The sequence below is a fragment of the Oncorhynchus nerka genome, linkage group LG12, assembly GCF_034236695.1.
Source record: "Oncorhynchus nerka isolate Pitt River linkage group LG12, Oner_Uvic_2.0, whole genome shotgun sequence".
Lineage (NCBI taxonomy): Eukaryota > Metazoa > Chordata > Actinopteri > Salmoniformes > Salmonidae > Oncorhynchus > Oncorhynchus nerka.
Window position 1 is genome coordinate 564,071 of NC_088407.1, and position 14,264 is coordinate 578,334.

At 48.6% G+C, this 14,264-nt stretch overlaps 1 protein-coding gene across 1 annotated transcript in view; it reads right to left on the reverse strand.

Annotated features, from left to right (window-relative positions):
• The window catches only part of si:ch73-71d17.2 (uncharacterized), a 104,193-nt gene that overhangs the window by 48,029 nt on the left and 41,900 nt on the right, over positions 1-14,264 (reverse strand). Inside the window, exons 10-11 of the mRNA XM_065025106.1 lie at positions 4,123-4,247; positions 564-1,069 (exon numbers count right to left, since the gene is read on the reverse strand). Coding sequence (XP_064881178.1) covers positions 564-1,069; positions 4,123-4,247 — 631 coding nt within the window. The remainder of the gene's footprint in view (positions 1-563; positions 1,070-4,122; positions 4,248-14,264) is intronic.

Genomic DNA, 14,264 nt, shown 5'->3' on the forward strand with positions numbered 1-14,264 from the left:
TACTCTATACAGCAGTGTAATAACAACCAACCCCATTACTCTATACAGCAGTGTGATAATATATACATAATAACAACCAACCCCATTACTCTATACAGCAGTGATAATAACAACCAACCCCATTACTCTACAGTGTAATAACAACCAACCCCATTACTCTATACAGCAGTGTGATAATAATAATACATAATAACAACCAACCCCATTACTCTATACAGCAGTGTAATAACAACCAACCCCATTACTCTATACAGCAGTGTAATAACAACCAACCCCATTACTCTATACAGCAGTGTGATAATATATACATAATAACAACCAACCCCATTACTCTATACAGCAGTGTAATAACAACCAACCCCATTACTCTATACAGCAGTGTAATAATATATACATAATAACAACCAACCCCATTACTCTATACAGCAGTGTGATAATATATACATAATAACAACCAACCCCATTACTCTAAACAGCAGTGTAATAACAACCAACCCCATTACTCTAAACAGCAGTGTAATAACAACCAACCCCATTACTCTAAACAGCAGTGTGCGTCTTACCCTGCTCTCAGCATCAGAAGGCTGGGACTCAATTTGACCGACGAGCCTGGAGAGGAGGGAGGGAGACGAGGGGAGGAGGGAGACATACGAGGGGAGGAGGGAGAGATACGAGGGGAGGAGGGAGAGATACGAGGGGAGGAGGGAGAGATACGAGGGGAGGAGGGAGAGATACGAGGGGAGGAGGGAGAGATACGAGGGGAGGAGGGAGACATACAAGGAGATGAGGGAGAGATACGAGGGGAGGAGGGAGAGATACGAGGAGAGGAGGGAGAGATACGAGGAGAGGAGGGAGAGATACGAGGGGAGGAGGGAGACATACGAGGGGAGGAGGGAGAGATACGAGGGGAGGAGGGAGAGATACGAGGAGAGGAGGGAGAGATACGAGGAGAGGAGGGAGAGATACGAGGAGAGGAGGGAGAGATACGAGGGGAGGAGGGAGACATACGAGGAGAGGAGGGAGAGATACGAGGAGCAGGTCTGTCTGTCCACACTAGACACTGGTCTTCCTAAAGGAGACAGAATGATAGTCTGTATGTTCTAACTAAATAAGAGCAATAATGGCTTCTTTTTGTAGGCACCAACTCCACCATGGTTAGACAAAGCCTATGGGGAAATGTAGTTTTTTTTGTTATTTAGGGGGATAAACACTGAAAATAAGGTCCGTAGAAAACACAGGCTTAGGAGATACTTTACGTTTTGTTTTATCATCTTAAATCAGTTAACGTCACTTGTTGTGAATTTTGCATTTATGTAAAAAAAAAAAAAAAAAGACAATAGAAGCTTTATATTTCATAAAGGTCATGTTAACCCCTAACCCTAACCTTAACCCCTAACCCCAACCCCTAACCCTAATCCCCCTAACCCTCCTAACCCCAACCCCTAACCCTAATCCCCCTAACCCTAACCCCTAACCCTAATCCCCCTAAACCCAACCTTAACCCCAACCCCTAACCCTTAACCCTAACCCTCCTAACCCCAACCCCTAACCCTAACCCCTAACCCCAACCTTAACCCCAACCCCTAACCCTCCTAACCCCAACCCCTAACCCTAACCCCAACCCTTAACCCTAACCCTAATCCCTAACCTTAACGCCTAACCCCAACCCCTAACCCTAATCCCCTAACCCTCCTAACCCCAACCCCTAACCCTAACCCCAACCTAACCCCTAACCCTAACCCCAACCTTAACCCCAACCCAACCTTAACCCCTAACCCCAACCCCTAATCCCTAACCCTCCTAACCCCAACCCCTAACCCCAACCTTAACCCCAACCCCTAACCCCAACCTTAACCCCTAACCCCAACCCCTAATCCCTAACCCTCCTAACCCCTAATCCCCCCTAACCCCAACCCCCTAACCCCGACCCTTAACCCTAATCCCAACCCTAACCCTAATCCAAAGCCTAAACCCTAACACTAACCCCTAACCCTAATCCTCCTAACCCCAACCCCTAACCTTAATCCCCTAACCCTAACCCCGACCCTTAACCCTAATCCCAACCCATAACCCTAATCCCAAGCCTAACCCCTAACCCCTAACCCTAACCCCTAACCCCTAACCCTAATCCCAACCCTAACCCCCCTAACCCCTGACCCCTAACCCCTAACCCTAATCCCAACCCTAACCCCTAACCCTAACCCCAACCCCTAACCCTTAACCCCAACCCCAACCCCTAACCCTTAACCCCCCCAACCCCTAACCCTTCCCTAACCCCTAACCCTTCCCCTAACCCTTCCCCTAACCCCAACCCCTAACCCTTCCCCTAACCCTAACCCCTTCCCCTAACCCCAACCCCTAACTAACCCTAACCCCCTAACCCCAACCCCCCTAACCCTAACCCCAACCCCTAACCCTTCCCCTAACCCTTCCCTAACCCTAACCCCAACCCTTCCCTAACCCTTCCCCTAACCCCAACCCCTAACCCTTCCCCTAACCCTAACCCCTAACCCCTTCCCTAACCCTTCCCCTAACCCCTAACCCTAACCCCAACCCCTAACCCTTCCCCCTAACCCAACCCCTAACCCTTCCCCTAACCCCTTCCCCTAACCCCAACCCCTAACCCTTCCCCTAACCCTTCCCCCAACCCCTAACCCTTCCCCTAACCCCAACCCCTAACCCTTCCCCTAACCCCAACCCCTAACCCTTCCCCCCTAACCCTTCCCTTAACCCTTCCCCTAACTAACCCCCCCCTCCCTAACCCTAACCCTTCCCCTAACCCCTAACCCTTCCCTAACCCCAACCCCTAACCCCCTTCCCCTAACCCCTAACCCTTCCCCTAACCCCTAACCCTTCCCCCAACCCCAACCCTTAACCCTTCCCCTAACCCCAACCCCTAACCCTTCCCTAACCCTTAACCCCTAACCCTTAACCCCTAACCCCTAACCCCTGACCCTTCCCTAACCCTTCCCCCTAACCCTCCCCTAACCCTTAACCCCTAACCCTTAACCCCTAACCCTTCCCCTAACCCTCCCTAACCCTAACCCTAACCCTTCCCTAACTTCTTCCCTAACCCTTCCCCCTAACCCCTAACCCTTCCCTAACCCTTCCCCTCCCTAACCCTTCCCCCTAACCCCTAACCCCTAACCCTTCCCCTAACCCCAACCCCTAACCCTTCCCCTAACCCCAACCCCTAACCCTTCCCTAACCCCAACCCCTAACCCTTCCCCTAACCCCAACCCCTAACCCTTCCCCTAACCCTTCCCCTAACCCTAACCCTTCCCCTAATCCTTCACCTAACCCCTAACCCTTCCCCTAACCCTAACCCCTAACCCCAACCCCTAACCCTTCCCTAACCCCTAACCCTTCCCCTAACCCTTCCCCTAACCCCAACCCCTAACCCTTCCCCCTAACCCTTCCCCTAACCCTTCCCCCTAACCCCAACCCTAACCCCAACCCCTTAACCCCTAACCCTTCCCTTAACCCTTCCCTAACCCCAAACCCCTAACCCCAACCCCTAACCCTCCCCCTAACCCTTCCCTAACCCTTCCCTAACCCCTAACCCTTCCCTAACCCTCCCCTAACCCTTCCCTAACCCTTCCCCTAACCCCTTCCCCTAACCCCTTCCCCTAACCCCTAACCCTTCCCCTAACCCCTAACCCTTCCCCTAACCCTTCCCTTAACCCTAACCCTTCCCCATACTGTAGGAATGGGTGAACCAACCACCTGAATAACAAAGGCCATTTAGCAGGCCCTTTCACCCCTAACCCTTCCCCTAACCCCTAACCCTTAACCCCTAACCCCTATACCCCTTCCCTAACCCCCTAACCCCTAACCCCCTAAACCCCTTCCCTAACCCCTAACCTTCCCCATACTGTAGGAATGGGTGAACCAACCACCTGAATAACAAAGGCCATTTAGCAGGCCCTTTCACCCCTAACCCTTCCCTAACCCCTAACCCCTAAACCCCTTCCCTAACCCCTAACCTTCCCCATACTGTAGGAATGGGTGAACCAACCACCTGAATAACAAAGGCCATTTAGCAGACCCCTTCATCCATATGCAACTTAAATCATGAATGCGTACATTTTACGGGTGGTCCTGGGAAGTGTGTTTAGTTACCTTTCCTCTATGGCAGTGGGTAACCATGGTGACGGTTGCCTGGATACAGAAGCTACGTCTCTCTCTGTACTGAAGTCGCTCCACCTCCCACTGTAGCTCCGCCCCTCTCAGCAGGCCTAGTTCACCTCCACACACAAACAGTGAGAAACAGAAGGACAAAAACATAAACAAGTGCATCAAGCTGACATCAAGGTAAAGGAGGGCAACTTCTCAAATACATGTTGATTTGTTTAACACTTTTTGTTTGGTTACTACATGATTCCATATGTGTTATTTCATAGCTTTAATGTTTGTTTGGTTACTACATGATTCCATATGTGTTATTTCATAGCTTTAATGTTTGTTTGGTTACTACATGATTCCAGATGTGTTATTTCATAGCTTTAACACTTTGTTTGGTTACTACATGATTCCAGATGTGTTATTTCATAGCTTTAATGTTTGTTTGGTTACTACATGATTCCAGATGTGTTATTTCATAGCTTTAATGTTTGTTTGGTTACTACATGATTCCAGATGTGTTATTTCATAGCTTTAATGTTTGTTTGGTTCCAACATGATTCCATATGTGTTATTTCATAGCTTTAATGTTTGTTTGGTTACTACATGATTCCATATGTGTTATTTCATAGTTTTGATGTCTTCACTATTATTCTACAATGTAGAAGACAGTAAAAATAAAGAAAAACCCTGGAATGAGAAGGTGTGTTTAAACTTTTGACTGGTACTGTATATTATGTATATGTATATTTCACTGTATCTGTGAGCTGGAAATCCAGAGTAGGCTAATTAAGACATCAACGTTTATTTGTCACGCGAGCCGAATACAACAGGTCAGACCTTACAGTGAATCACTTACTTACAATGTGCGGAAAAAAGGTGTGTGTGGGTAGGTAAGTAAAGAAGGTGTGTGTGTGTGTGTAGGTAAGTAAAGAAGGTGTGTGTGTGTGTAGGTAAGTAAAGAAGGTGTGTGTGTGTGTAGGTAAGTAAAGAAAAAGGTGTGTGTGTGTGTAGGTAAGTAAAGAAGGTGTGTGTGTGGGTAGGTAAGTAAAGAAGATGTGTGTGTGTAGGTAAGTAAAGAAGGTGTGTGTGTGTAGGTAAGTAAAGAAGGTGTGTGTGTGTAGGTAAGTAAAGAAGTGTGTGTGTGTGTAGGTAAGTAAAGAAGGTGTGTGTGTGTGTAGGTAAGTAAAGAAGGTGTGTGTGTGTAGGTAAGTAAAGAAGGTGTGTGTGTGTAGGTAAGTAAAGAAGGTGTGTGTGGGTAGGTAAGTAAAGAAGGTGTGTGTGTGTAGGTAAGTAAAGAAAAAGGTGTGTGTGTGTGTAGGTAAGTAAAGAAGGTGTGTGTGTGTAGGTAAGTAAAGAAGGTGTGTGTGTGGGTAGGTAAGTAAAGAAGGTGTGTGTGTGTGTAGGTAAGTAAAGAAAAAAAACAACAGTGAAAAAGACAAATGAAAAAAAGAGTTGCAAGGCTCCATTCTGACAGTTATTCAGGCTGATTGAGGTAGCATGTACGTGTAGAGAGGCTATATACAGTAGAGGGGCTACATACAGTAGAGGGGCTACATACAGTAGAGATGTATGTACGTGTAGATATGCCTAAAGTGACTGTGCATATATGATGCATATATGATGAACAGAGAGTACCCCCAGTAGTGTAAATTGACTCTGGGGAGGTACCCCCTAGCCTCCACATTGACTCTACCCACATTGACTCTGTATATAGCCTCCACATTGACTCCGTACCCCCTGTATATAGCCTCCACATTGACTCTGTACCGTAATACCCTGTATATAGCCTCCACATTGACTCTGTACCGGTACCCCCTGTATATAGCCTCCACATTGACTCTGTACGGGTACCCCCTGTATATAGCCTCCACATTGACTCTGTACCAGTACCCCCTGTATATAGTCTCCACATTGACTCTGTACTGGTACCCCCTGTATATAGCCTCCACATTGACTCTGTACCGTAATACCCTGTATATAGCCTCCACATAGACTCTGTACCGGTACCCCCTGTATATAGCCTCCACATTGACTCTGTACCAGTACCCCCTGTATATAGCCTCCACATTGATTCTGTACCGGTACCCCCTGTATATAGCCTCCACATTGACTCTGTACTGGTACCCCCTGTATATAGCCTCCACATTGACTCTGTACTGGTACCCCCTGTATATAGCCTCCACATTGACTCTGTACCGTAATACCCCCTGTATATAGCCTCCACATTGACTCTGTACCGGTACCCCCTGTATATAGCCTCCACATTGACTCTGTACTGGTACCCCCTGTATATAGCCTCCACATTGACTCTGTACTGGTACCCCCTGTATATAGCCTCCACATTGACTCTGTACCGGTACCCCCTGTATATAGCCTCCACATTGACTCTGTACCGTAATACCCTGTATATAGCCTCCACATTGACTCTGTACTGGTACCCCCTGTATATAGCCTCCACATTGACTCTGTACCCCCTGTATATAGCCTCCACATTGACTCTGTACCGGTACCCCCTGTATATAGCCTCCACATTGACTCTGTACCGGTACCCCCTGTATATAGCCTCCACATTGACTCTGTACTGGTACCCCCTGTATATAGCCTCCACATTGACTCTGTACCGTAATACCCTGTATATAGTCTCCACATTGACTCTGTACCGGTACCCCCTGTATATAGCCTCCACGTTGACTCTGTACCAGTACCCCCTGTATATAGCCTCCACATTGACTCTGTACCGTAATACCCTGTATATAGCCTCCACATTGACTCTGTACCGGTACCCCCTGTATATAGCCTCCACATTGACTCTGTACCGGTACCCCTGTATATAGCCTCCACATTGACTCTGTACCGGTACCCCCTGTATATAGCCTCCACATGGACTCTGTACCGGTACCCCCTGTATATAGACTCCACATTGACTCTGTACCGGTACCCCCTGTATATAGCCTCCACGTTGACTCTGTACCAGTACCCCCTGTATATAGCCTCCACATTGACTCTGTACCGGTACCCCCTGTATATAGCCTCCACATTGACTCTGTACCGGTACCCCCTGTATATAGCCTCCACATTGACTCTGTACCGGTACCCCCTGTATATAGCCTCCACATTGACTCTGTACCGGTACCCCCTGTATATAGCCTCCACATTGACTCTGTACCGGTACCCCCTGTATATAGCCTCCACATTGACTCTGTACCGGTACCCCCTGTATATAGCCTCCACATTGACTCTGTACCGGTACCCCCTGTATATAGCCTCCACATTGACTCTGTACCGGTACCCCCTGTATATAGCCTCCACATTGACTCTGTACCGTAATACCCTGTATATAGCCTCCACATTGACTCTGTACCGGTACCCCCTGTATATAGTCTCCACATTGACTCTGTACCGGTACCCCCTGTATATAGCCTCCACATTGACTCTGTACCGTAATACCCTGTATATAGCCTCCACATTGACTCTGTACCGGTACCCCCTGTATATAGTCTCCACATTGACTCTGTACCGGTACCCCCTGTATATAGTCTCCACATTGACTCTGTACTGGTACCCCCAGTATATAGCCTCCACATTGACTCTGTACCAGTACCCCCTGTATATAGCCTCCACATTGACTCTGTACCGTAATACCCTGTATATAGCCTCCACATTGACTCTGTACTGGTACCCCCAGTATATAGCCTCCACATTGACTCTGTACCGGTACCCCCTGTATATAGCCTCCACATTGACTCTGTACCGTAATACCCTGTATATAGCCTCCACATTGACTCTATACCGTAATACCCTGTATATAGCCTCCACATTGACTCTGTACTGGTACCCCCTGTATATAGCCTCCACATTGACTCTGTACCGTAATACCCTGTATATAGCCTCCACATTGACTCTGTACCGGTACCCCCTGTATATAGTCTCCACGTTGACTCTGTACTGGTACCCCCAGTATATAGCCTCCACATTGACTCTGTACCGGTACCCCCTGTATATAGTCTCCACATTGACTCTGTACTGGTACCCCCAGTATATAGCCTCCACATTGACTCTGTACCAGTACCCCCTGTATATAGCCTCCACATTGACTCTGTACCAGTACCCCCTGTAAATAGCCTCCACATTGACTCTGTACTGGTACCCCCTGTATATAGCCTCCACATTGACTCTGTACCAGTACCCCCTGTATATAGCCTCCACATTGACTCTGTACTGGTACCCCCTGTATATAGCCTCCACATTGACTCTGTACTGGTACCCCCTGTATATAGCCTCCACATTGACTCTGTACCAGTACCCCCCTGTATATAGCCTCCACATTGACTCTGTACCGTTACCCCCTGTATATAGCCTCCACATGGACTCTGTACCGGTACCCCCTGTATATAGACTCCACATTGACTCTGTACCGGTACCCCCTGTATATAGCCTCCACATTGACTCTGTACCGTAATACCCTGTATATAGCCTCCACATTGACTCTGTACCGGTACCCCCTGTATATAGTCTCCACATTGACTCTGTACCGGTACCCCCTGTATATAGCCTCCACATTGACTCTGTACCGTAATACCCTGTATATAGCCTCCACATTGACTCTGTACTGGTACCCCCTGTATATAGCCTCCACATTGACTCTGTACCAGTACCCCCTGTATATAGCCTCCACATTGACTCTGTACTGGTACCCCCTGTATATAGCCTCCACATTGACTCTGTACTGGTACCCCCTGTATATAGCCTCCACATTGACTCTGTACCAGTACCCCCTGTATATAGACTCCACATTGACTCTGTACCGGTACCCCCTGTATATAGCCTCCACGTTGACTCTGTACCAGTACCCCCTGTATATAGCCTCCACATTGACTCTGTACCGTAATACCCTGTATATAGCCTCCACATTGACTCTGTACCGGTACCCCCTGTATATAGCCTCCACATTGACTCTGTACCGGTACCCCCTGTATATAGCCTCCACATTGACTCTGTGCCGGTACCCCTGTATATAGCCTCCACATGGACTCTGTACCGGTACCCCCTGTATATAGACTCCACATTGACTCTGTACCGGTACCCCCTGTATATAGCCTCACGTTGACTCTGTACCAGTACCCCCTGTATATAGCCTCCACATTGACTCTGTACCGGTACCCCCTGTATATAGCCTCCACATTGACTCTGTACCGGTACCCCTGTATATAGCCTCCACATTGACTCTGTACCGGTACCCCCTGTATATAGCCTCCACATTGACTCTGTACCGGTACCCCCTGTATATAGCCTCCACATTGACTCTGTACCGGTACCCCCTGTATATAGCCTCCACATTGACTCTGTACCGGTACCCCCTGTATATAGCCTCCACATTGACTCTGTACCGGTACCCCCTGTATATAGCCTCCACATTGACTCTGTACCGGTACCCCCTGTATATAGCCTCCACATTGACTCTGTACCGGTACCCCCTGTATATAGCCTCCACATTGACTCTGTACCGGTACCCCCTGTATATAGTCTCCACATTGACTCTGTACCGGTACCCCCTGTATATAGCCTCCACATTGACTCTGTACCGTAATACCCTGTATATAGCCTCCACATTGACTCTGTACCGGTACCCCCTGTATATAGTCTCCACATTGACTCTGTACTGGTACCCCCAGTATATAGCCTCCACATTGACTCTGTACCGGTACCCCCTGTATATAGTCTCCACATTGACTCTGTACTGGTACCCCCAGTATATAGCCTCCACATTGACTCTGTACCAGTACCCCCTGTATATAGCCTCCACATGGACTCTGTACCAGTACCCCCTGTATATAGCCTCCACATTGACTCTGTACTGGTACCCCCTGTATATAGCCTCCACATTGACTCTGTACCAGTACCCCCTGTATATAGCCTCCACATTGACTCTGTACTGGTACCCCCTGTATATAGCCTCCACATTGACTCTGTACCAGTACCCCCTGTATATAGCCTCCACATTGACTCTGTACCAGTACCCCCTCTATATAGCCTCCACATTGACTCTGTACTGGTACCCCCTGTATATAGCCTCCACATTGACTCTGTACCGGTACCCCCTGTATATAGCCTCCACATTGACTCTGTACCGTAATACCCTGTGTATAGCCTCCACATTGACTCTGTACCGTAATACCCTGTATATAGCCTCCACATTGACTCTGTACTGGTACCCCCTGTATATAGCCTCCACATTGACTCTGTACCAGTACCCCCTGTATATAGCCTCCACATTGACTCTGTACCAGTACCCCCTGTATATAGCCTCCACATTGACTCTGTACTGGTACCCCCTGTATATAGCCTCCACATTGACTCTGTACCGGTACCCCCTGTATATAGCCTCCACATTGACTCTGTACCGTAATACCCTGTATATAGCCTCCACATTGACTCTATACCGTAATACCCTGTATATAGCCTCCACATTGACTCTGTACTGGTACCCCCTGTATATAGCCTCCACATTGACTCTGTACCGTAATACCCTGTATATAGCCTCCACATTGACTCTGTACCGGTACCCCCTGTATATAGTCTCCACGTTGACTCTGTACTGGTACCCCCAGTATATAGCCTCCACATTGACTCTGTACCGGTACCCCCTGTATATAGTCTCCACATTGACTCTGTACTGGTACCCCAGTATATAGCCTCCACATTGACTCTGTACCAGTACCCCTGTATATAGCCTCCACATTGACTCTGTACCAGTACCCCCTGTATATAGCCTCCACATTGACTCTGTACTGGTACCCCCTGTATATAGCCTCCACATTGACTCTGTACCAGTACCCCCTGTATATAGCCTCCACATTGACTCTGTACTGGTACCCCCTGTATATAGCCTCCACATTGACTCTGTACTGGTACCCCCTGTATATAGCCTCCACATTGACTCTGTACCAGTACCCCCTGTATATAGCCTCCACATTGACTCTGTACCGTTACCCCCTGTATATAGCCTCCACATGGACTCTGTACCGGTACCCCTGTATATAGACTCCACATTGACTCTGTACCGGTACCCCCTGTATATAGCCTCCACGTTGACTCTGTACCAGTACCCCTGTATATAGCCTCCACATTGACTCTGTACCGTAATACCCTGTATATAGCCTCCACATTGACTCTGTACCGGTACCCCCTGTATATAGCCTCCACATTGACTCTGTACCGGTACCCCCTGTATATAGCCTCCACATTGACTCTGTACCGGTACCCCTGTATATAGCCTCCACATGGACTCTGTACCGGTACCCCCTGTATATAGACTCCACATTGACTCTGTACCGGTACCCCCTGTATATAGCCTCCACGTTGACTCTGTACCAGTACCCCCTGTATATAGCCTCCACATTGACTCTGTACCGGTACCCCCTGTATATAGCCTCCACATTGACTCTGTACCGGTACCCCCTGTATATAGCCTCCACATTGACTCTGTACCGGTACCCCTGTATATAGCCTCCACATTGACTCTGTACCGGTACCCCCCTGTATATAGCCTCCACATTGACTCTGTACCGGTACCCCCCTGTATATAGCCTCCACATTGACTCTGTACCGGTACCCCCTGTATATAGCCTCCACATTGACTCTGTACCGGTACCCCCTGTATATAGCCTCCACATTGACTCTGTACCGGTACCCCCTGTATATAGCCTCCACATTGACTCTGTACCGGTACCCCCTGTATATAGCCTCCACATTGACTCTGTACCGGTACCCCCTGTATATAGTCTCCACATTGACTCTGTACCGGTACCCCTGTATATAGCCTCCACATTGACTCTGTACCGTAATACCCTGTATATAGCCTCCACATTGACTCTGTACCGGTACCCCCTGTATATAGTCTCCACATTGACTCTGTACTGGTACCCCCAGTATATAGCCTCCACATTGACTCTGTACCGGTACCCCCTGTATATAGTCTCCACATTGACTCTGTACTGGTACCCCCAGTATATAGCCTCCACATTGACTCTGTACCAGTACCCCCTGTATATAGCCTCCACATGGACTCTGTACCAGTACCCCTGTATATAGCCTCCACATTGACTCTGTACTGGTACCCCTGTATATAGCCTCCACATTGACTCTGTACCAGTACCCCTGTATATAGCCTCCACATTGACTCTGTACCGGTACCCCCTGTATATAGCCTCCACATTGACTCTGTACCAGTACCCCCTGTATATAGCCTCCACATTGACTCTGTACCAGTACCCCCTCTATATAGCCTCCACATTGACTCTGTACTGGTACCCCCTGTATATAGCCTCCACATTGACTCTGTACCGGTACCCCCTGTATATAGCCTCCACATTGACTCTGTACCGTAATACCCTGTGTATAGCCTCCACATTGACTCTGTACCGTAATACCCTGTATATAGCCTCCACATTGACTCTGTACTGGTACCCCCTGTATATAGCCTCCACATTGACTCTGTCCCGGTACCCCCTGTATATAGCCTCCACATTGACTCTGTACCGTTACCCCCTGTATATAGCCTCCACATTGACTCTGTACCGTAATACCCTGTATATAGCCTCCACATTGACTCTGTACCGGTACCCCCTGTATATAGCCTCCACGTTGACTCTGTACCAGTACCCCTGTATATAGCCTCCACATTGACTCTGTACCGGTACCCCTGTATATAGCCTCCACATTGACTCTGTACCGGTACCCCCTGTATATAGCCTCCACATTGACTCTGTACCGGTGCCCCCCTGTATATAGCCTCCACATGGACTCTGTACCGGTACCCCCTGTATATAGACTCCACATTGACTCTGTACCGGTACCCCCTGTATATAGCCTCCACGTTGACTCTGTACCAGTACCCCTGTATATAGCCTCCACATTGACTCTGTACCGGTACCCCTGTATATAGCCTCCACATTGACTCTGTACCGGTACCCCCTGTATATAGCCTCCACATTGACTCTGTACCGGTACCCCCTGTATATAGCCTCCACATTGACTCTGTACCGGTACCCCTGTATATAGCCTCCACATTGACTCTGTACCGGTACCCCTGTATATAGCCTCCACATTGACTCTGTACCGGTACCCCTGTATATAGCCTCCACATTGACTCTGTACCGGTACCCCTGTATATAGCCTCCACATTGACTCTGTACCGGTACCCCTGTATATAGCCTCCACATTGACTCTGTACCGGTACCCCTGTATATAGCCTCCACATTGACTCTGTACCGGTACCCCCTGTATATAGTCTCCACATTGACTCTGTACCGGTACCCCCCTGTATATAGCCTCCACATTGACTCTGTACCGTAATACCCTGTATATAGCCTCCACATTGACTCTGTACCGGTACCCCTGTATATAGTCTCCACATTGACTCTGTACTGGTACCCCAGTATATAGCCTCCACATTGACTCTGTACCGGTACCCCCTGTATATAGTCTCCACATTGACTCTGTACTGGTACCCCCAGTATATAGCCTCCACATTGACTCTGTACCGTAATACCCTGTGTATAGCCTCCACATTGACTCTGTACCGTAATACCCTGTATATAGCCTCCACATTGACTCTGTACTGGTACCCCCTGTATATAGCCTCCACATTGACTCTGTCCCGGTACCCCCTGTATATAGCCTCCACATTGACTCTGTACCGTTACCCCCTGTATATAGCCTCCACATTGACTCTGTACCGTAATACCCTGTATATAGCCTCCACATTGACTCTGTACCGGTACCCCCTGTATATAGCCTCCACGTTGACTCTGTACCAGTACCCCCTGTATATAGCCTCCACATTGACTCTGTACCGTAATACCCTGTATATAGCCTCCACATTGACTCTGTACCGGTACCCCCTGTATATAGCCTCCACATTGACTCTGTACCGGTACCCCCTGTATATAGCCTCCACATTGACTCTGTACCGGTACCCCCTGTATATAGCCTCCACATGGACTCTGTACCGGTACCCCCTGTATATAGACTCCACATTGACTCTGTACCGGTACCCCCTGTATATAGCCTCCACGTTGACTCTGTACCAGTACCCCCTGTATATAGCCTCCACATTGACTCTGTACCGGTACCCCCTG